Source organism: Myotis lucifugus, unplaced genomic scaffold (genome assembly GCF_000147115.1).
Source record: "Myotis lucifugus unplaced genomic scaffold, Myoluc2.0 scaffold_8, whole genome shotgun sequence".
NCBI lineage: Eukaryota > Metazoa > Chordata > Mammalia > Chiroptera > Vespertilionidae > Myotis > Myotis lucifugus.
In genome coordinates, this window is record NW_005871056.1 from 10,078,989 (window position 1) to 10,106,053 (window position 27,065).

A 27,065-nucleotide genomic window follows, 5' to 3' on the forward strand; every position below is an offset into this window, starting at 1 on the left:
AAGGCGGCAGACAGCTCTGGGCGGCGGCGAGGATGCTGACGGGGAGGCTGTGCTGGGTGCCGCTCCTGCTGGCGCTGGGCGTGGGGAGCGACGGCGGCAGCGGTGGCGGCGGCAGCCGGCGGCGCCGCCTCCTCGCGGCTAAAGGTGGGTGCTGGGGAAGTTTCCTTCTCTCCGAGGAGGGAGACGGGGCGGGCTTGCGGGTGCCAGCGGCGGGGACCCGGCTCACGCTACATTTGCTCACCCTCCCTGGCCGCAGCTCCCCGGGCTTCGGTGCGGCCGGGATCCCCGAAGTGAGCGCCCTGCGCCGGGGACCAGAGAGGTTCCACCTGCAGACGCCGGCCCAACTTCTGGGCGGGGTCCAGGCGGGCCGAGGAGGAGCGAGCTTTGGGGAGTCTGGACAACTTTGGGGGCTGTCTGGCTGGGGCGGGGGCCGCAGCGAGTCGCGGGCGCCGGCTCGGAACGGAGGAGCGGGGCGCTGGCGCGGGGAGGAGAGGCAGTTGTCTGCTCTGCCCGGAGGGAGGGATCAGCGGCGGTGCCTGCAAAGGAGGGAGCGGAGCTCGGCCCCCAGCTCGGGGATGGGGTGGAAACTTGTGGGCCCCAGGGGAAAGCCCCCTGGCTGGCCTCAGTTTCCCCGGGGCGGGTCTGCCTCCCCTGGGAACACGCGCCCCCCGGGTGGGCCGTGAAGTCGGGTAGAAGTGCGGCAGGTGACGCTCTCCACTGTCTCTTCACTTCGCTCTGGCGCAGGTGGCGGAGGAGCCCGCCCGGTTAAGTAGGAGCTCTTGACCTCCCTACGCCTCCCGCCCCGAAAAAGCCGGATCTCGGCGGAGGCCTGGCGCTGCCTGGAGGCTAGGCTGGCGAGCGGCGGAGTTTGACCGCTGCCTGGAGAGCCGAGCCCGGGGAAGCGCTGGGGTGGGGGCGCCTGGAGGGCGGAGCTGAAAAGAAGGTCACGTGCTTCAAGGACCTTTGGGAGAGAGTGTAGGGAGGAGTAGACGGGGCAGGGGGGTAGGAGGGAGGCAGGGGGCGGTGGGCGCTGGGCGCTGGGGAGGCAATACAGATCTGGGCTGGAGCGCCCGGTTTAGTGAGAACTTGTTGATTCTCTGCGCTGGCGTGCGTTTGGTTTGAGGGCTGTGGCCAAATCTGCCAGGTAACATGGTCGCGGGAATCTTGGCTGACCATCATCAGAGGTTGAAAGGGTTTTCATCTGTAGGTAAAGAGGCTCCCTATTAGAGGCAACTTGATTTGCAAACTGGCTTTGAGCCATAGCTTACCAGTCAGGGAGGGAATGTGTACCAGGTTTAATTACTTTTTGGAAGAGGAGGAGAGAGAGAGGCCGACCATTAACCTCCTCTGGGCCTGGGTAATGCTGGTCTTGCAACTTGAGAGTGATAAATGTGAGACTAGGAGAGTTGTTGTTTATCCTATAATCGTTTACTTCTTTTGGTAACATGATTTCAAAACTATTTTATAAGCAGGCATCCTATTTCTTTTCATCAAATTCCCCCACCCCCCTCTACTGGAGGGGCCATTTCATTTTTGGGAAAACAGAAAAATTCATTATGAAAATGAGTTGCTGATAGGAAGGGGTCGTTCCAAGAGACTGTTGCTTTGGTGAAACAAATATAAACCAATGAACTTCAAACCTCTTCCCCAATATAGACACTTGGCTAAATAGGCAAATGATTATTTTTGGAGATTTTCCATCACTTTGTAGTAGAGGGAATGGTGTGTTTATAAGCAAATGTCTGCAAACAGGGGAGTTCACAGCAAGTGAAGAAATGGGAAACACTTGTGTGGGAAGAAGACCTGGTGTGCCCATCATTGTGGAGGTCTCAGGTCAGCATGGAAAGCTTTGTAGAGAAAAGAAAGATTAAAAAGAAAAAAAATCCAGGCTAATGTGATTTCACGTTTACCTGAACAATTATGTTCATTTTAACTAACACTTTTCATATCCCCCACTTAGAATATGTATGTTCATTTCATGGTGAAACAAGCCATTTGCCTTTCCAGTGTAAAAAGTTGATTGGTTCTGCAGAGTGAGGTTGCTGTCGAATACTCCATTCTTCTTTCTTTCCCCTCCCAACCACTAGGGGGCTGCAAAGAGCGCCGCATAAAAACAGACAAATGTATAATATTTGATCAAAACAGAAGCGTTTATTATGACACTTTAGTTGATATTTATAGAGCTGACTTTTCTTATTACAGTGTATTTAAATCTTACATTTCCAAATCTCTCATGATATGTGAAGAACATTTGAGAAAATAAAGGTAAGGTTCATGTATAATGCACCCTGCTGCTGACTTTGCCATTGCTAAGGTTTATGTCATTACTATTTCCATCACTGAAAAAGAGGAGTCAGGAAGCCTTGTGAAGAAGAGTGAACAAAAAATGGCTTTCCTCTTCCATACAATTCTGTTTTCACGTGCAGGAGAAAATGGGGAGTGTGGCCGTGTCAAGCTGCCTGGCAGGGTTGAGTGCACCCTCTGGACAACTGTCTGGAGGCACATCCTCTGGGCTTTGGGCTCACCCGCGATGGCCGTGGAGCACAGCTTGTTCTGCCTTTGTGTTCCTGGCTTCTTGCTGTAGGGAGCTGAGTAGCTAATCTCAGCAACTGTTTAGGCTTTTCACAGAATTACTGCACTTTCAGTGTAAACATATTCCCGATTTTGGAAACACCACATTGGCCCAGCATTTATTATAACCCCTTCCCTCTACTCTCCCGTATATTGGCTATTCAGAAAGGACAAACACTTCTTGAGAAGATGAGTTCCCACACGCATGTTTTATAAACAAAGCCTGGGAAGTGTTGTGGACCCAAAGAGTCTCTGGAGGCAGAGGAGACATGTCTTAGCCCAAGGAAAGACAATGCAATTGAGACAGATTTCTTAAGGTTTATGCTAGATTCAGTGATGTATCGGTGGTCTCAAGTTTCAAGGACCTGGTACACAGTTTCTTTCCCATTCTCAACAGGTCGTTGAGGACAGTAACGCAGTATATACCATCAGTTGTTGAAGTGCCCACCGGTGTGCCCGGAGCCAGGCCCAGTGCTCAGGAGGATTCTTAGGACATATCAGAAGACCATCCCCCACACCCATCTCATTCCTACTTTTTTGAGAACTTTGATCTAGTTCAGGGGTGGGCAAACTTTTTGACTCGAGGGCCACAATGGGTTCTTAAACTGGACCGGAGGGCCGGAACAAAAGCATGGATGGAGTGTTTGTGTGAACTAATATAAATTCAAAGTAAACATCATTACATAAAAGGGTACGGTCTTTTTTTTTTTTTTAGTTTTATTCATTTCAAACGGGCCGGATCCGGCCTGCGGGCTGTAGTTTGCCCACGGCTGATTGGAGAGATAAGATTTTTATGTGGAAATTTTAAGAGAATGACAGTAGACAGAATTTTTCCAAAGTGTAGTACTATATGGCGGGGGCAGACAAGGGAAGTGGAGGTAGGAAGAGGGCATGTGTTTGGTAATGAGGAGGGAGGTAGGAAGAAGACAGAGCAGAATTATAATAGTAGTGGTATAATTGTAGTAATTGCAGTTTAAGGAGCCCCTCCTTACTATGTAACAGGCACTATGCTAATCCCTTTACCTGGGCTGTCTCTAATTGTTAACACCCATGCAGGACTGGTGTCAGTCCATTTCACAGATGAAGAGCTAAGTCTGAGACAGGGTAAATGCCTTGCCAAGACCGCCAGTGGAGGGCATGGCTCCGGGGTGAGAATAAGGGTCACCTGCTCAGTGCCCCTGGCTGTCATCAGATATTCTCCCCTTTGGTTTTAAAAGCAGGTCTAGCAGCCACATGGAAGCGGAGCTGATTGTATATCTGAGTTCCCCATGAGCCCCGTGGCCCTGCCCACAGCAGTAGGAGAGTCCAGGGATGTTGTTCAAAGCCTGCTGGTGAGGTGAGGAAAGTGGGCCTTGCGTTCATGAATGGAAACCAGTGTTTTTGCTTTGAGCAGCAGCCTCATCCTCCCTCCCACAGATTCAAAAACCATTCTTGCATATTCCAAATGGCACATTGCAGTACTTCCCGCAGTGGGGAAGGTGGTATGGAATTTTTATGGTGAATTGTTCTAAATCATCTCTGGGCAAGTAGCATGTGTCTCACAGGTGCATGACAGTTATTTCTCACAAATGACCAGAAGCCCTCAGCAAGGCATCAGAGGGTGCACTCTGACTTGCTGTCTCCTGAGTGGTTCCTGGACCACCAGGATGTGCTCATTCCTGGCCTGGATCCTCTGGACTATGTCTTTCTCAGCCCAATTCTTTCTGTTACTCAAGACACGGCCAGGCTTAGACATGGTCTCCCTAGGAACCTTCCCAGATGGTCCACCAGGCTGGTCACCCCCAGAAGACCATGGCTCTCCCCCTGGTGTGCCTGGGTGCCTTGTCTGACTCCAGCACTGCTCGTTGAGGCCTGATGACCGGAATCTGAATCCTGACTCCCCCTGCATCTTTAGGGCCACCCTGCTGCCTGAGCAGTGAGGAGTGGTTGCCACGCTATCGTTTCTTGACATAGACATTTTGGGCGTTTTCTCCTGTCCTACATGAAGTAAAATATGGGCTTAGTAGCCAGAGAAATCTGGGTTCCAGTCCTGGCCCTGTTGCTTCTTAGCTAGATAATCTTGGGCACATTAGTTAACCCCTTTGAGCCTATTTCCTCATCTATAAAATGGGATGCAAAGATCTACCTTGCAAAATGGTCATCAGGATGTGCTTAGAAACCACTTAGCCCAGTTCATGGCATGTAAACAGCACTGAACACAAGTGGCTGTAATTATTGATTGCTGAAAGACTGTGCTCTAGTGTCTGAGATTTGGTGAAATTCCCCCTTTCTGACCTCTTGGCAATTCAGTAGCTTTGTTCATTTCTTCTCTCAGTTCAAACTCTGTTCTCTCTGTTTGTTTGCTTCTTTTTCTCTCTCTTTCTCTGTCTCTCTGTGTGTGCATGTGCATAGGTGTGGAAATATCATATAGAAATGTAAATATACGTCCATACACACATCCACATTTGGCTTGACTTGAACCTCTTTCACTAGTGTATGTATGCCTTGCAGACCAGGGCCAATTCTCAAAAGCCATTGTACTTAATGCAGGCCCAGCTCAGAGTAAGGACTCAGAAATGTGTGCATTATGTAAATAAATAAACATGTCTCCATGGGCCAGTACTGGAGGTGTGGGGTTCGAGTCTCTGGGGGAAGACCTGTGATATGATTTTGGTCATAGGAAGAGGTCCGCTGCCCAGTTAGCATTCCTCTCGGAGTTGCTGTTCAAGGAAGCAGAGAAGCATTCTTTTCTTGTTTAAGACAACCTCTGTGATGATACCTGTTTACCTGGAAGGGGGTATGTAACCAGATGACAGCCTGAAACAGTATTGTTTTTATTATGTGTTACCTAGCCCACCACTAATTGGACCCTGTGGGACATGGTTCCATTGCAGTGGTAGGTTTGAGGATGGACCACGAGAGGACTGAACTAGGGAAAGAGAGCTGAGCTGAAGACATAGGACAGAGGGTCACTGTCTTCCTCAGCTGGGGCTGCTGTAACAAAAATGCCACAGACTGGGTGGCTTATAAATAGCAGACATTTATTTCTGTAGTTCTGAAGGCTGGAAGTCCAAGATCAGGGTGCCAGCATGGTCAGGTTCTGGTGAGAGCGCTCTTCCAGGTTGCAGACTGCCAATTTCTCAATGTATCCCCACCTGTGGAATGCAGAGACAGGAAGTGAGCTTTCTGAGGAGACTCCTGCAAGGGCACTAATCCCATTCGTGAGCGCTCCATCCTCATGACCTCATCTAATCCTAATTATCTCCTAAAGTCCTGGCTCCAAATAACATCAATTTGGGGGACACAAACATTCATCCATAACAGTCATGCCGTGAACTTTGGGGGAGCAACTGGCAGAAGGCAGGAGAGGGTGCTGTCCATAGGAGGATGCCTGGGGTGAGAGTCAGGCCAATCCCAACATGCACTGGGCTCTGTTCTTTAGCCTTATCAGTCAATAGCTACTTCAGTATCCTGTTATTCTCTGTGAGGGGAACGAGATACCAAGAATTCCAGATATCACAGTCTGTCTAGGGCAAACATTGCACATAACACCAATTATTGGAGAATTTGATAACATGGGACATGGGAAAAGGGTAGACTGTGCATTACAGCCACTCAATCAGGTGTGTGCTCTTATTATCCCCATATTACAGGTGAGGAAACCGAGACCAGGGAGGTGAAGCTCCTTACCCAGTTCACCCAGTAGAAAAACAGAGCTGGCTTTTGAATCCACCGAGGCTAGTTTCAGAGTCTGCCCTCTTATTCATTGTGCCAGTCATTCTCAACCCTGGATGCCCAGCAGAACCAGTTGAGAGAGTTTTAAAATAACACTGATGCTGCGAACCCACCCCCTAAGATACAGATGTAATTGCTCTAGGTTAGGGCCTGGGATTTTGTTCAAAGCTTTCAGGTGCTTCTGATGCCCAGTCAAGGTTGGAAAGTGCTTCCCCTGACTGCTAACAGTGCCCCAGGGAATACTTTATATCTTTGCATGCTGTAAGGCTATTCCCAGGTGGGGGCCTCCTTCCTCTATATTTCACCACCTCCAGTTTTCCCCATCACAGTGCCCATAGCCTTCCTATCTCCCCAGGCAGACCATGAGCCCCTTGTGGGGAAAGTATCCTGTCACCTCTGTGTGACCAGTTCCTGGCAGTGTCCAGGCAGGGTCCATAGTGGGTGCTGAGTATTGAGTGTCTGTATGCCAGTGTGATGCCACCCACACAGCTGTGAGTCCCTTAGGACTCTGCACATGCACAGTTCTCCTGGTCAGTGCCACTTTCTGCCTTTGGTCACTGGTAGGGAGCTACTCATCAGGCCTCTCCCCTTTAGTTATCAGCTTGTCCTTCCAAACCAGTTACAGCATTCACTTAGCAAAGGTCAGAGGACATGAACCACACCACTATGTGCAAGGGAGTCAGGTCCAGCAGGTGCCATTGGAATTCTCACTGAGAAAGGCTGTAATGCCACTCTCATTGCTTCTAAAATGCTTCATTGGCTGAAATTTGATATACATTTTGCCAATTAAAAAACATCACTTTTATGACTTCTTTGCATTTCTATGATGTATGTTGTATTATATAGTTAAACAAATAGATAGTCTTCAAACAAGTCTGACAAGAAACTCACTGTGGAGAATAAACAAAGGCATGGTCTCCAGGTCATGTGACCTGATCAGGGTGAGGCTTGGGGCAGACTATTCAGCCCTCTGGGGCCTGCTTTTGCGTGTGCAGAAAGGATAAAACAGCACTTCCCTTCTCTACTCAAGAAAGTTCTCTACCCACATGGATACTGGATGCCCTTTGAAAGGATAAAGTGCCTGAGAAAATTAGGTGATGAGATTTAAGAAATTTGTGTTGAAACTTTAGGACTCAAGCCCCCCAGATGAAACTCTGCAATCTTTCCGTCTTTATACTGTCTTAGCAATGTAGTTAATTATGTTTTCAGGAGAAGTTTGAATTTAGCATTAATTTTCTTCCCGGTTCTGTGATGCAGAGCCTGCATATGTCACACAGCTGGTGGTCACCATGGTTACACAACGAATGCAGCAGTTGCAGGCCCATAGATTTTCAGGGAAGAACCACTCAAAACTGTTAATATTATGCCATGTGTATGTGTCATTTTCCAATTTGCATGGATAACTGCATTGCAGCAAATTAATTAAAACATATGTTAATCTAAGGCATGTCTCCTCGTAATTAATGAAATATAACCATTATACGGGTATTTGATTTATTATTTTAATTTATAAAATGCTAAATTCTCTTATAAAGTTACATATAGTAATAGGAGAAGCTGACCCATATATAGCATTAGGAAAAATAATCACATTTCTATAAATTAATCACTCTCTAAAAGGATATAGTTCATTAACACCATGAACTGAAAGTGTTAGATGTAAATTAGATTAACCTTTTTAGTGACACTTCCATTTATATTGCATATTCTCCTCAAACTCAAAGCACTTTACATATATTAATTCAATTAACCCTCCACAGACCCTTGTTAAGTAAGTACATATATCAAAGTTGGAAGGGAGGAGAAATGAAACCCTTCAGAAATATTGAGGTCCCAGTCTTCGGATGTGTTATTTATGATTTCCTCTGCAGCAGCACAGTTTATCCTGGACTGTGTAGCTTGAGAATACGTATTCAGGCTTCCTCTCTATTGCTGCCAAGAAACACTTAGCATGTACACTCCATACCTGAAGCCAGAGATGCTCTTCCTGATTCTCAAGCCAAATGCTCTAAGGAAACTTCTGCCTTGTTTCATAAACTACACCCCAGCAACCCCGTGGACACGTTTGGCTGTGGGCAGGGCGTCTCCAAGTGCGTGTGGGTGCCCCACTCTGGCATCTGGAGGGTCATCTTCTCCTGGGCCAGCTGCCACTCCCCCTTTAATCTCCTTCCCTTGACCATGAGGACACTGTGAACAAGGCCTTGAGATGCGAACGGGAGAAGAACAAGGAGCAACAGGGAGATGAAAATGGCTCCTAACTTCTTCATCTGGCCTGCCTCGGTGGGGTGCAGACTGGTCCCTTTACCAGCTGGGGTAGAGAGTGAGGGCCGGAGAGAGGAAGGATTCTCTGTCTAGCTAAAAGTCTGTTTCTTGGGAAAGTTTTTTGAGCTGGGTCTTCTGCTGTAGCTTTCACCAGGGATGCCCATTCCTGTGGCAGCCATGCCTATTTGCAGGGTTTAGTATCATGGCCGCAGTGCTCCTGGAGGTATGTGCGTAGGGGAGAGAAAGGGGATTGGGATGGAGGAGGGCTGGCATTGGCTTAGTTTGATTGGATGTGTATTTGGTGGTTGAAGGTTCTGAATGTTTATTTTTCCAACTCTTTCTGTTCCTTTAAGTTCTGTTACCCACAAGTGCTCTCCTTGTTTATTCTACAAACAAGTCCCCATGAGATACAGTGCAGCTAGTGGTTTTAAACCTATCAAGGGAAATGCTAACCCAAAGGAGTGGATAACAAATGGTTAGGCATTGCATAGAGTGTAGGAGAACAATTTTGGAGTGTGGCGGAGTCTTCTCCTTGCCTCTGGAATTAGAAAACCACTTAATGTGGTCTTCTAAGCAAGCGTGCAAGGATAGTTTAAGCCCGTCCAGTCCTAGAATCTCAGTTCATTATGCTCTGCTTGGCATGCATCTCTGCTGCAGATTGCCCCGTTTTCTTCTATCCAGACCCTGCCTGGGAAGGATTAAGAATCGGCATAGAGCCAAGAACTAAAAGATAAGCCATCACTTAGGAAATTCACAGAAGTACTGGGGAATGAAAGTATTCAGTTTGTAGTTCATGGTATTTTAAGAGCTTCCCTCCCTCCCTCCTTCCTTCCCCTTCTCCTTTCCTTCCACCCTCCCCTTCTCCCTCCCTCTCTCCTTTTCTTCCTTTTTTTTTTGTTGGTGGTGTTTTTGTTTGTTTGTGGGAGGGTAGATGGTCATTTGGAGTAGGAAAGGAGGCTGGACGTCATTAATAATCAAAGCTGAGATAATTTCACATTCAAGACATAGATTTTACCTTCCCAGCTTTCCTTTTGTTGTCACTTTTCTCCCAAAGGAAAATTAATTATTTCAACTTTATTGCACCATCATCAGAAATATCAAGATAGTTGTATCTTGTTTGGTTATTAATTTTAAAATGATATTTAAGACTTTTTAGTGATTTATTCTTCTTTTAATTAGATGTCATGAATAAAGCATTTTTATGGCACTAGCATCATTTTTCTCTTTGAACATGCCTCTTCTCTACCCTACGCTTCCAGCAGTTTTAATTCCAGCTCTGCTACTGAGAGGAACTCGAGTCAGAGACCAGCCAACCATCTTTGCTTGAAGCTGTAGCTTTTCCTGGAGTTTTGCTTTCAGACATGTCCCACTACCAATTTGTCTCAGAGCCCAAGGGGCAGGGTAGGGGGGCAGGGTAGGGCTGACAGAACTGTTGCCTCAACCTTCAGCACCCCTCTTGTCCTACCATTCCTTCATCCTTTGGCATCTCTCCCTGCCCTCTCCCCCTTAGGCTCTCTTTCTTCAACACTTTGGTGGCACCAAGGACTGCTCTAAAGCCACTCCTTATAAATACTATCAATACTGATGAAAATCATCATCATCCTGGTCTTATAATTTGTTTTCTCTATCCAGTGGAAAATGTGAATAAAACTATCTTTAGAAAACTTCACTACTTCTGTTGATAGACCAAGTCACCTGGTTCACACCATGGGCTCCTGAGTAGGATATCTGGAGCTGCCATGGCCCCTGCCCCAGTCTGCATGACTCAGGTGCCCTAAAGCTCTTCTGACACCATCTTATCAGAGAGGATGCACTTTCTTGTAAACTAAGATCACGGGAAATAACGCATGATCTCATTTGGTGACATTTTCATTTAGAAAAGGAAGGAAACTGCATTTTCATTCATGCAATCGCACGTTGGTGGTGTTTTAGGCAGCATGGCAGGCTATCTGGAAGGTGCGGGGCATGTGAGGCCAATGGATTTCTATTATGGTGCTCAAACCTTATGAGAGTGATATTAGCAATTGTGCCCAAATTGTGTGGACCCTCTAGGAGTGAGTCTACGAGACACACCTTCTGTGATCTAAAAGTTGGCAGTGGCTCTTACAGATCCCTAGGAAACTGGGCTCCTGCCCATGCTACCTGCACTGATGGATCTTCAGTGTCTTCAGCCTTGAGTCCTGGCATGAGACAACCTGGTGCTTGGCATGGGCAGCTTTTGTGACTGTACACTTGGACATCCTCTCTCTCCAGGACCAAGGCAGCCTCAATATCTGGGGACTTTAAGCCCTGCCAGTCCCCAGCCAACTTTTCCCTGTGAATATCAAGGCTGGAGCTTGGACCCAACAGGGTTTTACTAAAACAGGGTGGATTTTAGTAAAGGATCATGAATCTAGACCTCTGATTTTCATCCCTATCAGAACCAATGGCCCCCTTTTACAACACACATTTTGTAGTGCCCCTGTTATTACCCTGAAATGAAATTTACTGATACTATTATTTGCTTGTATACATAATTTAACAAATCAATGTAATGCCTCAATTGAAATATAAAGGAACTAAAAGGAAAATAATGTATAATCCAATAATATGTCATGCTTAGACCTAACTATACCAGAAGAAGCAGTAAATTAGATGCTTGCTGTGAATTCCACAGCTACAAATGCAAATGGACCCAGGTGTGTAGCATTGAGAATTCAGATATCTTCAGCAGTATTGGGGTGATGTAATATTTAGAAACTAGAGGCTCGGTGCACAAAAATTTGTGCACTCTGGGTGTCCCTCAGCCTGGCCTGTGCCCTCTCGCAGTCTGGGACCCCTCGGGGAATGTCCACCTGCTGGCTTAGGCCCGCTCCCCGGGGGATCAGGCCTAAGCTGGCAGTCAGACATCCCTCTGGCAGCCCAGGAGCCCTCGGGGGATGTCCACTTTGCCAGTGAGGACCAGGCCTAAGCTGCAGTCGGACATCCTTAGCGCTACTGAGGAGGTGGGAGAGGCTCCCGCCATCACCGCTGTGCTGGCAACTGTCAGCCTGGCTTGTGGCTGAGCAGAGCTCCCCCTGTGGGAGCGCACTGACCACCAGGGGGCAGCTCCTGCATTGAGCATCTGCCCCCTGGTGGTCAGTGTATGTCATAGTGACCAGTCATTCCCAGTCGTTCTGCTGTTAGGGTCAATTTGCATATTACCCTTTTGTTTATTTATTTATTATTTTATTTATTTATTTTTTTATATTACCCTTTTATTATATGCCTGGTGCATGGGTGGGGGCTGGCTGGTTTGCCCTGAAGGGTGTCCCAGATCAGGGTGGGGGTCCCGCTGGGGTGCCTGGCCAGCCTGGGTGAGGGGCTGAGGGCCGTTTTCAGACTGGCCACACCCCGTTCAGGGTGGGGGTCCCTGCTGGAGTGCCTGGCCAGCCTGGATGAGTGGCTGATGGCTGTTTGCAGGCTGGCCACAGCCCCTTCAGGGAAGGGGTCCCTGCTGGGGTGCCTGGCCAGTCTGGGTGAGGGGCTGAGGGCTGTTTGCAGGCTGGTCAAGCCCCCCAGCAGGGACCCTCACCCCTTGAGGGTGTGGCCAGCCTGGGTGAGGGGCTGATGGCTGTTTGCAGGCTGGCCACAGCCCCCAGACACCCACGCTCCCAGTGGAGGCTGGCTGGAAGCAGGTATCTGGGATTTATTTATCTTCTATAATTGAAACTTTGTTGCCTTTAGCGGGAAGCTTGGCTTCCTCCATCGCGGGGGCAACCAAGCCTCCTGCTTGCTCCAGCTCCGTGGCTGCCGGCCGCCATCTTGGTTTGGTTAATTTGCATATAGTCTCTCTGATTGGCTGGTGGGTGTGGCTTGGGGCATAGCAAAGTTACAGTCAATTTGCATGTTTCTCTTTTATTAGATTAGATGGTGAAATACTTCTGGTGAAGTTCTGAACAAGAAAAGTATACTCTGGCTTCAATTCACAGGATGGCTCTATTCCTGGAAAACTCATGGTTTATTAAAAGCTACACAAGAATATTTAGTTGACCCAATCCAGTGCCACCCATGGATTGAGAACTGTGGGGCTCCAGATGGTGTGCTGGGGGACGCTCAGGCCAAAAGGTGCCGGGCACCAGCAACACTCACTCACTCACAAGTTCCTGGATCTAAGAGGTACCAAAGATGGACCGCCGTATGTGCTGGCAGATTGAAATTGCCTTAAAGGGTAGACAACTTCTGGAATTATAGTCTTTCTGGGACCCTTCTGGGGAAAAAGGGGAGAATACCACTAGCTGGTAGGCAGCTAGAAAAGGTTGTCCTATGTCATAAGAAGAAGGCCTTCCCAGTGGGGCATGTTGGAAGACCACACAGAGTCCATAAACCATATGCTGGAACATCATTCACCAGCAGAAGGAAGGGCTGGTACATCTCTTAGTCTTTCCCCTTTCCTCAGGCAGAAGAGCAGGGTGGAGGGAGGGGCAGAGGGCAGAACACTCCGGCCCCTCTGGCCTGAGACTGTGGAATGCCCACCTTTGCAGGGGAGCGGGGAGAGTAGAAGAGCTTTGGATCCAGTAGGAGATCGAAGTTTAGAAATGAACTGGATTGAGTCTTAGTCATAGAAAGGAAATGAAAAGCTATGTAATTGGACTGGAGTATCCTTAAGGCACTTGCCACCCAGTGGTAAAGAGGAGCTTGACATAGCACGTTCGGGGGCAAAAAAATAACATCATTTCATGTTTATAACCCGATGGATTAAACTCCAGCACTCTGCCTAGAGTGTTTATTATGGTCAATACTGATATTTCAGAGATAAAACACTGTTCTCTTGGATGGAAAATTCTGGGATGCGGATTTTTATTTTGTTTTGTTTTTAATCCCTAGATGTCTGTTATTTCCCCTGCTTCCTTTACATGAGCTTGTGGTGGTACTAGGAGAGAGGCTGAATTGCCAAAAAGGGTTTCAGTAACTTTGAGCTGAAAATGCACTTTAATATTTCGATTTAATGGGAAATGGTACATCCCCTTAATAAGTAGTTCAGTGACATTTGGCAGTTCTGTAATATTTGACTTGGGGTTGAGTTTATAAAAATTTCAGTCGAACGGTAACTTCAGGGCACTAAGGGATGTATGTATTTCTGAAATGGGAAGACCGAGTTGACATTCTGATTCTAAAATCAACATCATCTCTGATGCGTCACCATATTTTCAATTATAATGGATGATGGGCTGAGAATTTAAAATCAGCTTCCCTGCAAACGCCACACAGACCCAGTTTGTGTGGGATAAAGAGAGGAGCCTGGTGGGAGGGGGTTCTTGGGCCCACTCTTCCAGCTCAAAGGATGAAAATGCTCCCTTCTCTGAGGCTGCTTCTCCGCCCCTCCCCCACGCTGCCCCCGCGCCCCAGGGGTTCCTTGGGGATTTTTTAGAAAGTGGAATCTTTTCTAACTTTGTGGGGAATTTATATCCTGGTTCACCTGAAATGCTTCAACTTGGGAAAGGTCAAACCATGGCAGTAAAAGCCTGAAGTTGTATGAAATACCTCGGACAGCCAGACAAAAGTATTTCTAACAGAGAATTTGGGGCGTAAAACAGATGGGTAGGGTCATGGGGCTCTATGATCTCTTTGGCATTTCAGGATAAATTCAGATTTTCTCCACCTGTTTGTTTCGCTTTTCAGCCTTATCTCACTCTCCAAGTAAAAAATGCCTTAAATTGATTATACCAAGTTCTCAATAAGGCGCTCTTGGGCAGCAATTATGGTCAGGGATTATGCTCAGGCAGGCCTAGGATGCACTGTTTTTGTGGAGTACTGTTTTTTTTGTTTGTTTTTTTTTGGTGTGTGTGTGTGTTTTGCCAGGAGTCCCAGGAGCAGACCTCCTTGTATCAGACGGTGGTCACGACAAAACCAGGTCTGTCGGGGCCTATTCTGCCCATAGCCAGCCCAGGATGGGGAAGGGCCAGTCACCTTCCCCACCTCACTCAGCTGGGCATGGAGCAGCTATCAAGTTAGGTGGAATTTGCTACCAGTGGCTTAGACATAGGGGCCTCCTCCCTAGAGGGGATGTGAACTCCACTCTGGACCTTACAGCAGGTCTTGATCCCGTCATCTGACTCAACAAGATGCTGGTTGGATAAAGATGAGACATAGCCAGCCCTAGTGTGTGGGGAGGGTGATTGTGTACTCATAGAGCAGTGATGGCGAACCTATGACACGCGTGTCAGAGGTGACACGCGCACTCATTTTTTTGGTTGATTTTTCTTTGTTAAATGGCATTTAAATATATAAAATAAATATCAAAAATATAAGTCTTTGTTTTGCTATGGTTGCAAATACCAAAAAATTTCTATATGTGACACGGCACCAGAGTTAAGTTAGGGTTTTTCAAAATGCTGACACGCTGAGCTCAAAAGGTTTGCCGTCACTGCCATAGAGGGTGGTTGTAACAGATGTCATTGGTGTCCTGCTCACATATCCTCTGCTCCTGCCATTTGCATGCATTGAGGCCCAACTTCTAGCACCACCGGCCCTTTGCCTGTGAGCTTTCTGTGGCCACTAGACCTCTCTCTGCTTGACTGTGTGGCAGGTCAGAAGTCCCAGGGAATTACCCCCAGGAAAGGTCCTCAACCAATGACTCACAGCAGTTGTAGGATCAGTACCCCCATTCCTTCCTCTTCCCCCAAGTGAGAGAACATCTGCAGCCTTTCACACAGCCCCCAGGGGTCCCCAGGAGGTCTGCGCTCACTCACCCACATGGTGACTTGCTTCCACCCTTTGTTCCTGAGTCACTTCTTCTCTTCCCTGCTGGTCTTTCCTGAGATCACCTCCTAGGACCTAGGTACACTCCCTGCACGCAAATCCTTGTCTTTCTCAGGGAACCCAACCTGGGAGAGGGATGCACAGAAGATAGTTTATAACGTAAGTGCTCTCTCTGGATTCTTCTTCTATAGTAGATATTATATTTCAGGGTCTGAATGCTGGGGTTCCTTTACACATACAGTCAGACATGCTTGGCATCTGTGAGTGGACATTTGGAGGACCCTGCTCACCCCTGTCAGGTGTCTCCCTTCCCTGAACCTGGAGCACTCCCAGGCAGCACTTATTCTACTTGGCTCACACCCACTGGGGTCAGGAGGCTTCTGTGCAACAAACACACTGCAGTGTCTGCAGCTGGGGCGGGCCCTGGGCGTGGCCGTGGGGGTGACTTTTACTCTGGGCCCAGGACTCTGAAGGCTCCTTGAGGGCAGGGTGGCCCCAGCTCCTTCCCCAAGACCTGGGCTAAGGCAGGCCCCATCCTCCCGAGGTGAAAGGAGTTGAATTAGGCTGAGCGCCTGCAGCACACATCATCCACGCGTCAGGGGGAACACTTGGCGCCTCTGATCGCAGCCAGATTTCTCCAGTGTCTATTTTCAGCATGTTCCCAGAGCACCTATAAGTGAATTTGCAAAGCAGATCCCTCTGTCTGCCTCGCTTCCTTCTCTGATGTGGAACAGCCAGCAGAACTAAAAATCTATCCCTACACCCTCCTCCGCTGGCCCAAGGGTCTGAATTACTGTGGTTGTGCAGTTATTTCGGGTAAGGCACTGAAAAATCGGATTGATACAAATTCTGCCCTTTCTCTGAGAGACTTAATGCACTGAGCCATTGTCAGCTGAACAGTGTGATGTGAATTGGCCCATCAGCTTGGCTTTCATCACACAGTCCCACTCACGTGGATGGGATTTAGTATTTTTTATTTTTGACAGCCAAATGACTTTATTTCAGGGGTGAGTGTTATCAGCATATAGAATAAGGTAAATAGGCCATCTCGGACGTGGAGTACAACATCTGATTTATTTAAAATGTTCTCTTAATTCTAGGTGCCTGACTGATGTGTGGTGTATGAATCCTGATTTGATGTGTGGATTCTGATTATGCCACTTAGAAGCTATGAGATCTTGGAAAACTGCATCACTTCTCTGAGAGTCAGATATCTCATCCCTAAGATGAGTATGTTAAATCCTAGCTCAGATGCTGTTATAAAGATAAAGTAAGTCAAAGGCTTAAAATACTTGGCATACAAAAGGCCAATGTTCTGGTTATCTACCGCTGCCTAACAAATTACCCCATAACGTAGCAATGTAAAGCAGCAGCCATTTTATTATGTTCATAGATCCAGTGGCCTGGGAATTTAGGCAGGGGGGCGGGATAGCTTGTCTGTGCTCCGCGATGCCCGTGGCCTTGAATGACAGGGTTGGTTGGGATCATCTGGTGGTTTCTTCACTCACATGTCTGGTGCCTGGGCTGGGATGACTCGAGGACGGCTCAGCTGGGGCAACTGACCAGAGCTGCATGTGGCCTTCACCTGTGGTTCAGCCTCCTCCCTGCATGAAGACCTCAGGACAGTCATTCTTCTACTTGGCAGCTCAGGGTTCAGTGCACAAAGTGAGAGGGAGCTGCAAGGCCTCTGGGGACCCAGCTGGGCCCCTCTCCTAAGTCACCTAGAAGCAGGCCCTGTGTTTCTCTCACTAGAGGATGACTTTTGTGTTTTCTCCTTGATTCTATTTGTCCATGACCTTGGCCTTAGTCTGTCATGGCCCAAGAAAGGATGGGAGGCACTCACTTTCTGGGCAAGAAGTCTGGAGCACATCCATGAGGGGGGCCACATGTAGGGTGGGAACTCTGAAGGAAAGATAGGTCCCTGTTGGAGGTTAGACCCAAAGCCAGTGGGAAGAGGGGGTGACAGGGTGGAAGAACCTGGGGATAGTTACCCTCATTCTCCGACTTTACACACATCAGCTCAGCTCATCCTCACCGGGGTTCCGTGAGGTGGGTCTCCTGACTTCCCCGTTTTATAGTTGAAGAAGCTGAGTCTTTGAGAGCTCTAGTAAGTCTGTAAGGAGTGGCGTTGGGACTTGAAGCCAGATCTGACTTCAGAGCCTGTGCTCCTAATATTGTCATGGTTGGCAGCCTCTCACTTAGAGACTTCTTCCCTTCCCTTCCCTTCCCTTCCCTTCCCTTCCCTTCCCTTCCCTTCCCTTCCCTTCCCTTCCCTTCCCTCCTTCCCTCCCTCTTTCCCTCCCTATTTATTAAATTTATTGGGGTGACATTGGTTAATAAGATTTTGTAGGTTTCTAGTATACATTTCTATGATACAAGACCTGTATATTGCATTGTGTGCCCACCACCTGAAGTGAAATCATCTTTCATCACCATATATTTGTCCTCCTTTACCCTTTACCACCCCCGCCCCCTTCCCTATTTATTATACAGTAATCATTTTCCATGACTCCATTCTGTACTTATAAAAGCAAGAGTGTGCCTTCTCCTCCTGTATTCCCCTCCTGTGCACATGGAGTCCCTCAGAAAATAGCACTGGGGCTTGGCAGAGAGGCCGCCACCTTCTTCAGGGGCCCAGCCTGGCCATTGTCTTGCTGGCCACACCAGCTGGGCTCCGGTGGATTGGGAGCAGGGAAGGTATTATTGTTCATATCATAGTCTCCAAAGGGAATTTTGTTCTTGTTTATTCTGAAGTATTGGTTTTGAAATTGAAACACAGAAGGGCTATACAAGGCTGTCCCATTCGGAAAGGACTCTCTTTCCCCCCTTGTTTTCAGGTTAAAAGCAATAACTATGAAGCAAACAGAAAGAAACCCTCCAAAGAACATTGTGAATGGCTCTGACAGGTTAAAGCTGTTGGGTAAATGCAGAATTTACATGACAAAATCCCCAGCACAATGCTGATTGTCATTCACCAGTAATAAGATTCCCTGAAAAGCTAAAAATCTTAATTAAAAAACACACATACATTAATTTATTTTTGCTTGTAAGTGTCCTTTTGCTTTAAGAATGACTTTGGGTAGAATATTGCCCTCCCCAAACTTAACTTTACCAAGGCTGGATCTGCTTCCTCCTCGACCCCTCACCCCCACTTCTTCTTCCTGATTTAGCAGGTTGCATGGAACATTGAAGGCTTTGGCCAATGCTGTCCATTGGAGAGAGAATTCTGCCCTCAAGAAGATCTAAGTTTTGATGGGAAAGCTAACAATCTAACAGATTAAAATATTAAATCATGGTCTGGACAGGAGGGCAGCACAGGCATTAGCTGAGGCTGGAGAGTCAGGGCTGGTAGAGGTGATGAGGGGAGGTGATGCCTACTCTGAGTGGGAGACCTTGGAGCCACCTAGATCTCCAGCCTCGTCTCCTTTGAGACTGTGCCAGCCCCATTGGACACTTAGACCTCAGAGGAGGACCCAGGTGTTTCACCCTCCAGGCAACACCCCTTCCTGTCCCCGCAGGACCTGGGATGCCTTGGTCTCCTCCCTATCCGCAGCCTCCATCCAAGTCTTCACCTGTGGACAGAAATCAAGTCTCCTTATCTGGGACTTTTCTATGAAGCTTCACCTTTCTTTTCTCATAATTGTGTCTGACTGTAACTTGTACCTACCTCAATTAGAGTTCATGCAATCCTTTTTTTTTTTAATTTGAAAAACTGGATTTGCCTATAATAAAGTCTATAAAGGGGCTGGTTTTGTGTTGCAGATTATCTCTGTTTCCCAGCACCTGGTAATTAACTGTTGACTGGACAGAGGAATGAATGAATGAATGAATGAATATTGATTCACTGAGCTACCTCGGAGTGTGTAGGACTCTGGGGATTTGGGAGAAGGCAAATGATGTTGGGGAACAACCCAAAGTCAACAGAGAGCTTGTGCTATGTGAAGCACAACCTGAGACCAGCCTGTTTTTACCATGGGCTTTTATCTGAAGGCATGGGGAGCCTGGGGGTCCCCCTTTCTAATGCTGGACCCCATCGCCTTGAGCTAGGGGGCTGGGCAAGGGCAGGAAAGGTTCTCAGGCACTGACAGTCTGAAACACCACGGGAGCTCTTGTGTCAAACTCATCCAAAGCAAGTAGTTTCTCTTGTTTTTCTGATCCTTTTTTCCTGCTGCGTTACTGCCTGTGAGAAAGCCGCTATCCACCCACCCGTAGGGGGTGGGGGGCATGTTTGATATTGATCCTCGCTGCTGATGCAGCCAGGGCTGTGCAGAACCAGGGCTTAGCCAGGACGCCCAGGCTGCTTGTTCTCCTTCCCAAGGAGGGCCTGGGCCAACTCTCACTCGGAAGTCTGGTCAGAGCAAATACCTGCTCCTGCTTGATTTGCAGTCTGGGCGTGTTGTTGCCCTGGATAGAATCCTTGGCCAATGTCTCCTAGGAGCCTGGGGCTGTGGGACTCTCAGTGAGGACCAAGAATACTGTCGGCCTGCTCTTGGGAGGGCTTATTGGCCACATGGTGCCCGTGCCCACCTGCAGCACATGCCCTGGAGGTATGGGAGTGAGTTATGTATGCTCATTTTCCCCTTAGCTTTATCTCCCTGCTGTCCACATTTCCCCTTCATCTGCCTCAGTAATTACTTTCCTCATTTGGCACAGCATGCATTTCTATATAAAAGGCTGAAATCCACTGCAGAATGTGATGGGGCATCAGTGGATAAAGTCATAAATTGGATTTCTGCCATGGTGACATGAGGAACTTAAAGACACGGCTGGCCATGATGTACCAGGTGGGCTGCGGGGGGATGAGCTTTGGGGAAGGGAGGTCCATTAGGAACCTGCAGAGAAACAACCCGTAGCCTGTGCTCCTTTTAAGGCAGTGGTTCTCAACCTTCTGGCCCTTTAAATACAGTTCCTCATGTTGTGACCCAACCATAAAATTATTTTCATTGCTACTTCATAACTGTAATGTTGCTACTGTTATGAATCGTAATGCAAGTATCTGATATGCAGGATGGTCTTAGGCGACCCCTGTGAAAGGGTCGTTTGACCGCCAAAGGGGTCGCGACCCACAGGTTGAGAACCGCTGTTCTAAGGGGTGGGTGTGTTTCTGTATAGTCCAGATTCACAGTCTCATGCAAAGGAAACCCAGCATATCTGGGAAATAGATCCCCTGTGAGGCCTTGCGCCATTCTACCAATGTGACATCATTGAATATGGACTTGGGAAGTGATGTGCATAGTTAGTTTTTGTGAGCTGTTATGAACCAGCTCAGCGAACCGCCACACTCTTTCCATCCTCTTTTTCCCATCTTCCCTGTCTCACCCTAGTTCAGACCCCTGTTGTTATGTCTCCTCGCTGTGTTTTCAGTCTCTTTTCCCTTCCATGCATCCTTCACCAGATCTGAACATATAAGCCCCTAACTGAAGAGCGATGGGAGTTTCCCATTGCTAAGATGAGCCAGAGAGTCTTCTTGGCATTGATCCTGGAGGCCATGGCCATGCCATCTCCGTACCCTTCGCCTTACTCCCAGGCTGAACACTGGGCTTGAACTACTAAGGGACCAGTACCCACCTGCTGACTTTGTTGACATTTTGCCTATTTTATTTTTTTGTACCTTCCATCACTTTAGCTGTTTTAAGTATTCAATCATTTTAGAATATTTGCTTGGTGTGCTATTTAGGGATGAGCATGTAGGAAGCCAAGGGCTGATTCAGTTTTGCTTCTGGGTGCCAAGGGATTCTTGGGAAGAGGGGAATGTCACCTCAGTGTCCATCATCTTGGGTTGTTGCAAACGCTCTTGTGAAATAGGTTATAGTTTAGAGGGTCACATCGTTGGTCTTGGAAAACTTAAGATTCTCTTGGGTGTATGTTAACTTAGAGACAATGGATTCAAATGTGTAGCTGTCCCTTTGCCCAATTGTTAACCCTTTCTTCTAGAAATAATAGGAACTTATCAAAATTTCTGTCTGGGTTGAGTAGTGGAGATACAGAGAAGAGTAGGGCCTGGTCAGAGTTCACAGGCTGTTGGCTGACCCTGGAGTCCCAGTACTTCTGTCAGTTGTTCGAATAGGGAGCCAGAGAAAGACTCCCGAAATTAGCCTCAGCAGAAGTCCTACCAACTTACCACCCACCTCCCAGGGCTCTTGTTTTGTTGGGGTTTTGATTAAAACAAGAGAGAACTCTGAAAAGCTGACTGTGTATAAGAACATAAGATGGGATTATTATTCATTTATGTTATCACTGTGTGTGTGTGTGTGTGTGTGTGTGTGTGTGTACTTGTCCATGCACCCACAGCTCTTTTCTGGATATTATGGGGCGGTGTGATGGGAGTGACAGGAGAGGCATAAATGAAGAAAAAGATCCCACCTCTGCCTTCAAGGGGCTTACACTCAAAATGTGGATAAAAGTGGAGTTTTAACAAGACATAGAGCCCTAGCCAGTTTGGCTCAGTGGTTCTAGCATTGGCCTGAGGACTGAAGGGTTGTGGGTTCGATTCTGGTCAAGGGCACCTACCTGGGTTGCAGGTTCAATCCTAGGCCCTGGTTGGGAGGCAACCAATAAATGTCTGTCTCTCTCACATTGACGTATGTCTCTCTCTGTCTCTACTCCCTTCCACTCTCTTTAAAAATCAATGGAAAAAGTATCCTTGGATGAGGATTAACAATAACAAACCATCCCTCCCCTCCCCCCACACACAAGACATAGAACAAAATTAGGCGACAACATATGGTGTTCATCACTTGGTTCTCTAGGTGATCTAAAAGTGGAGAAGGGAACGTGGATTCAAGTTATAGAGTGGCAGTTTGTACATTTTCACAGATGCGAGGATTAGAGAAATGCAATCTGGTTTTTATCTTTATAGCAGAGCTTGCTTTTGCAAGAAATAAGACTAGAGGATTTCCTTGAATATGGCTTATTTTATAATTTAAAAAATGCATCCTCCTTGTAGAAAATTAAGGAAATACATAAAAATAGTAACAACATTTTAAAATTTGCATTAAAAGATTAAAAATTATCTATATTCCATATCACTCAGAAATAATTCTAAAAGTATTTCAGAGATTTTTCTATGCATATTTTTACATAATTTCATTCGTACCATATATACAATTTACACCTTACTTTTTGTCACTTAACATTATCATGTAAGGATTTTTCCAGGTTATTAAAAACTCCTCATAAGCATTGACTTTATGGCTACATAGTATTTCAATATGTGAGTGTACCATAATCTGAGCACTCATTTCATCACAGATATTAATGGTTTCCATTTTTTTCATTATAAATAATTTTGCAGTGAGAATTTCGTATCTCTTTTTATATCCTTAAGAAACAGTTCTAGAGGAGGTATCAATAGATAAGGACATTTTAAGGTTCTTGATAAGTTTGCCAAACTGCTTTCCAAGAGGAATCTATTTATATTCCTGTTTGTATTCTTCTATTTCTCCATCCTCTATCATTTTCTTAACAAGTATAATTAACATACAGCAAACTGCACATATTGAAAGTGTACATTTTGATAAGCGTTGGCATACCTATTCACCCATGAAGCTGTCATCACAACCAAAATGCTGAACCAATCGCAGCCTCCAAAATTCCCCTCATGACTATACTCTCTCCCTGCTCTGGTTGCCCACCTCCCTCCCACCCTCACAGGCACCCAGGGTTCTGCTCTCTGTCACTGTAGTTAGTTGATGTCTTAGAGAATTTATATAAATGGAATTATTAACGTATACTCTTCTTTTTGTCTGGCTTTCTCCCTCCCTCCAGTATAATTAAAGATGCATCAGTTGTAGCATGTATACATAGCTCCTTCCTTTTAATTACTGAATAGTATTCCATTGTATTGATGAACCATTATCAGTTTGTCCATTTGGCTGGTGGAAATCTGGTTTGTTTCCAGATAAAGCTGCTGTGAACGTTGATGTACAAGTCTTTAGTGAACGTGTGTGTTAATTTCTCTTGGGTAAGGAATGGGATGGATGAGTCATATGGTAGTTGTATGTTAACTAATGAGCACCTTTTGTTAGCAATTACCTTTTAGGATATTAGTAGTATTAATAATTAATTCGCAGAGACCCCTTTAGGTATTTAGCAGAGAGTAGCCATGAGGATGCTCTGTGCATAGGGGGCTTCTTCAGCCCTGCTCCCCACATGGGTCCAAAACCCCAGCTCTCCTCAGGATACCCCAGATGCCTCCCCATTTTCCTCAGAAGAACAGGTTCAGTCCTTCTGGTCTTTGATTGGAGTGTTCTGCTTGGATTCAACTTTTATTCTCTTTACTACACTCTGTGGTAAAATGACTTCGTCCTCCTCTGCCAATGATCTTGCCTCCTTTTCCTCGTCTACATCCATTTGCCTTTTGAATATGAGGAGTGGGGTGTAGCCGGTGGAAATAACCATAGTACAAGCCTGCCAGGGAATTCCATGAAGGCAGACTGGCTCTTCTTGTTTGCTGTCTTTGGCATGAAGAGACATTCAGTGGATAATTGTTGAGCAAATAAATGTACGAATTTACATAATAAGGGAAAAGCTAAGCATTGGCAGCAGTCACAAGAGGGAATGAGCAAACCTACTACCTTCCTTGGGCAATCCGAGAAGGTCTCTTTGAAGCATATGGCACGCTTGTGAGAAAGTAGTACAAGAGGAAGTATGAAATGTTAGATTGTGTGGTTCGGAGAGCAGAAGTAGAAGAAGGGAACCACATTTCGTGTTCTAGAAACTTTCCATACACCCTAACATGTAATGCTGACAAACATGTGGGCTGGAATGATCATTTCCTTCTTTCTGATGAGGTGACCGGGATGCAGAGTTTGCAAACCCTGCCCAAGGTCCAGCTAATAAGGAGCGCGCTGACAGAGGACGCAGTATCTTTGAGGGACCGGGAAAGGCCTTGAAATGGCAAGAAAAAGGGTGAGATCATTTTTGTCCTCTGAGTGGTGTAAGGCACCTGCTCTTGTTTCATTGGTTCTGCAAACATGAACCCTTGTGCTCTGCAGAGGAACTTGCTGTGGCTGCAAGGTTCAACCCCCTTTTCCTCCCTTCTTCCTGGGAGTCCATTATCAGGTGAGATGTGGACCCCACTGAAGCAGCCCAAGGACACCCAGCTCACACACGGCCCACCCTGGGGCCTGCACCCCAGCGTAGCTGGGCTTATTCAGGATCCAGGTAGATGGGCAGAGAGTGCTATTATCTCCATGCTAATCTTTTCTAGTTCTTTTGTGGATCTCTGAGAGTCACTGGCCATACTGATTCTAAGAAGAGTTTCTGCTGTGTCTGATAGGTTTTGTTTTTGAGTTCTGTAGATTGTCAGTTCTGTGCTGGTGTTTCTGTTTGGGAACTGCAGTCATGTCCAGAAGGCCTTTGCTTTCTGGCTTCACATTCCTGCCCGCGGGAGGGACGGTGGCTGTGGTTGTGTCTCTCAGTATGATTGGTCAAGGAACTCTTCCTCGACAGCATCTTGCAGGGTGTTGGGGCATCTTGCATGGTGCTGGGTAGGCCATGCCTTTGAGAAGTCCATCTCTGTGGCCCAGGGCTGAGCACAGCCCTTGGCACTTGCTGGAGGAACTCATAACGTTGCTGGCGGGCCTGGATGACATTGCCTACGCAGCTTCACCTCAGGGCAGAGGCTCGCCAGTTTTCTCAGCTCACAGCGCCTTTGTGTCTTAGTAATTGTTTTACAGTGCCCCTCGGCCAAAAAATACCCAGAAGTTCCACTTACTAAATAGATTGGTCTCCAAACTTTAATAACTATTTATGTTCTAACAGCTTAGTGCCTGTAGGGCTCCGCACAGTGTCTCAGACCGTGGAATCACATCGGGGACTACCATCCTCATGTCTTGTTCCACTTTGATTTCCACACAGTTCTTGCCTTTTGTCACAAAGATGTGGCATCATGGAAGGAATTCAGCGACCTAGTGTTGAAACGGAGAACCACGTGTTTGCATGGTGTCCGACAGATGTCCCTGCAGTTCCTTCCAAAATCTGAACTACTCAGTGAGTTTGCATCTCTGTGAGTTTGCTCTGGCTCCCCTCGCCGCTTGGGCACACAGTTGGGGAACCATGGCCCTAGTGTCCCTGCCCTCCCTCAGCTCACTTGAGTGTTTGTTGAGTGCTGACAGTGTCCTCTGTCTCAGGGATGAAGCTCTGCAGAAAATGCTTTCACAGGTCTCCTCATCGAGATTATATTACATGTCACAATATCATCCAGTCTTGGCCATGCTGGAGATCGGTGCAGGTGCTATGGCAGAGTGAGCTGCATCTAAGAGAGTGCATGATGAGATAAGGAGGCACGGGTATGGTGCACGTACATGTTCTCATCCAACCTGGAGAGCCAGAGGAAGCTGCAGGGTGGAGGTCTCAAAGCGTGAGCTGGAGGGGAAGGGGGGAAAGCACTCAGGGATGAAGGTGCCACTGTGCCTCAGCACCCAGTATGGGCCAAGCCAGCCCAGAGGAGCTCACGGGAGGGCTGTGGAGTTGGATGGAGGAATGCATTTCCGGGCTGGGGTGCCTTCTGAAGAGGAGGTAAGACAGGCTCAGATACTGAAGGGCTGAGTCCTGTGCCTTCTCCCTAGAAGCTGCGGGTTGCACAACCCCAAACCTTTCCTGGGGCAACTTTTCTCCTCTCTTCATTTTTATTTAAACAGAAGAGGAAAGCATTTTTTGGCCAGTGCCACAAGACACTATTTCCAGGATGTTTAATTCCACCTATCAGCCACACATCTCTGGCCGTAGTGGATGCCTCACATCTCTTCTATCGGGGAATGACCTGCGTGTCCTTCAGAACAGCAAGTTGACAAATGCCATCTGATGTTTCTCTCAGGCACCCCCATTCATCTTGATGGCAGGCTTTAGACACTACCACCACGGTTGATATTTTATACTTTGGGAGTTTTCTTCCGTGACTTCATTTTATGTGTTTTTTATTTTAGATCCACCCTTTCTTGGTCCCCAGAATGTTTACACAGGGTCATTTGGTGAAGAAACTGCTTTTCCATAATTCTGTTCAAAGGCTGTTGAAAAAAGTTAGTGAAAAGCTCTATCATTTACACAAGCCTGGTTGAGGGCAGCAGTTCTTTCTGCAGGTGAAGGATTGGCATCGATTCATTCTTTGAGCAATAGAGCTTTCTGAACCAACCCCTTTGCTTTGGTATATCAGGCAGTATCTCTCATAATCTTTGCTGTGGCCCTGAAGAGAGGTAGAGGGGCAGGAAGGCACAATTTGGACTTGTGAGCAAGCTGTGGATCCTGTGTTGTTCCAGGCTGATCTGTTCTACTCTTGTGTTCCTCCCAGGGGTGGAGTGAGCTTGGCATCCTCCACACCTGGGGCCTGGGCTACTGGGTCATGGTCTTGGGACCTCTGCTCTGGTTTGCATTGAGGGATAAGATGGGCAGGTAAATGAAAATGCACTCCCTCTCCCCCCACCCTCCCCGCCCCAATTCCCGGCAGGGTGGCTAGCTCTGCTATATGGTATCAAAAGACAGGAAGGCAAACACATTCCTTTCTTAGGGTGTCAATCCCGGGTCTGGCCTAGCCCTCTTGAGAATCAGGATATGCACAGAGCTTAGCTTGCTTCCTTTATGGGACCCATCTCTTCCTCTTGTAGGAGCCCAAAGCCCCCATCCTGCCTCCTGCTTTCTCCAGCAACCGCCCGCAACCTGAAGCCCCAGTGTGCTCCAGTAGTATTCTGAGGCATGTCCATTCACTCACCGCCTGTAAAACCCATGCCCTTCTCTCTTGCTCCTTTCTTTCAAGATCAACTTGCCCGAGGACCTGTAGAACAGTGGCTTGACAATTGGCC

The 27,065-nt window shown here is 47.2% G+C and overlaps 1 protein-coding gene across 1 annotated transcript in view; it reads left to right on the forward strand.

Moving 5' to 3' along the window:
* Positions 1-17: 17 nt before the first annotated feature.
* The window catches only part of CLSTN2 (calsyntenin 2), a 536,533-nt gene continuing 509,485 nt past the window's right edge, over positions 18-27,065 (forward strand). Inside the window, exon 1 of the mRNA XM_006083760.3 lies at positions 18-144. Coding sequence (XP_006083822.1) covers positions 33-144 — 112 coding nt within the window. The 5' untranslated portion in view covers positions 18-32. The remainder of the gene's footprint in view (positions 145-27,065) is intronic.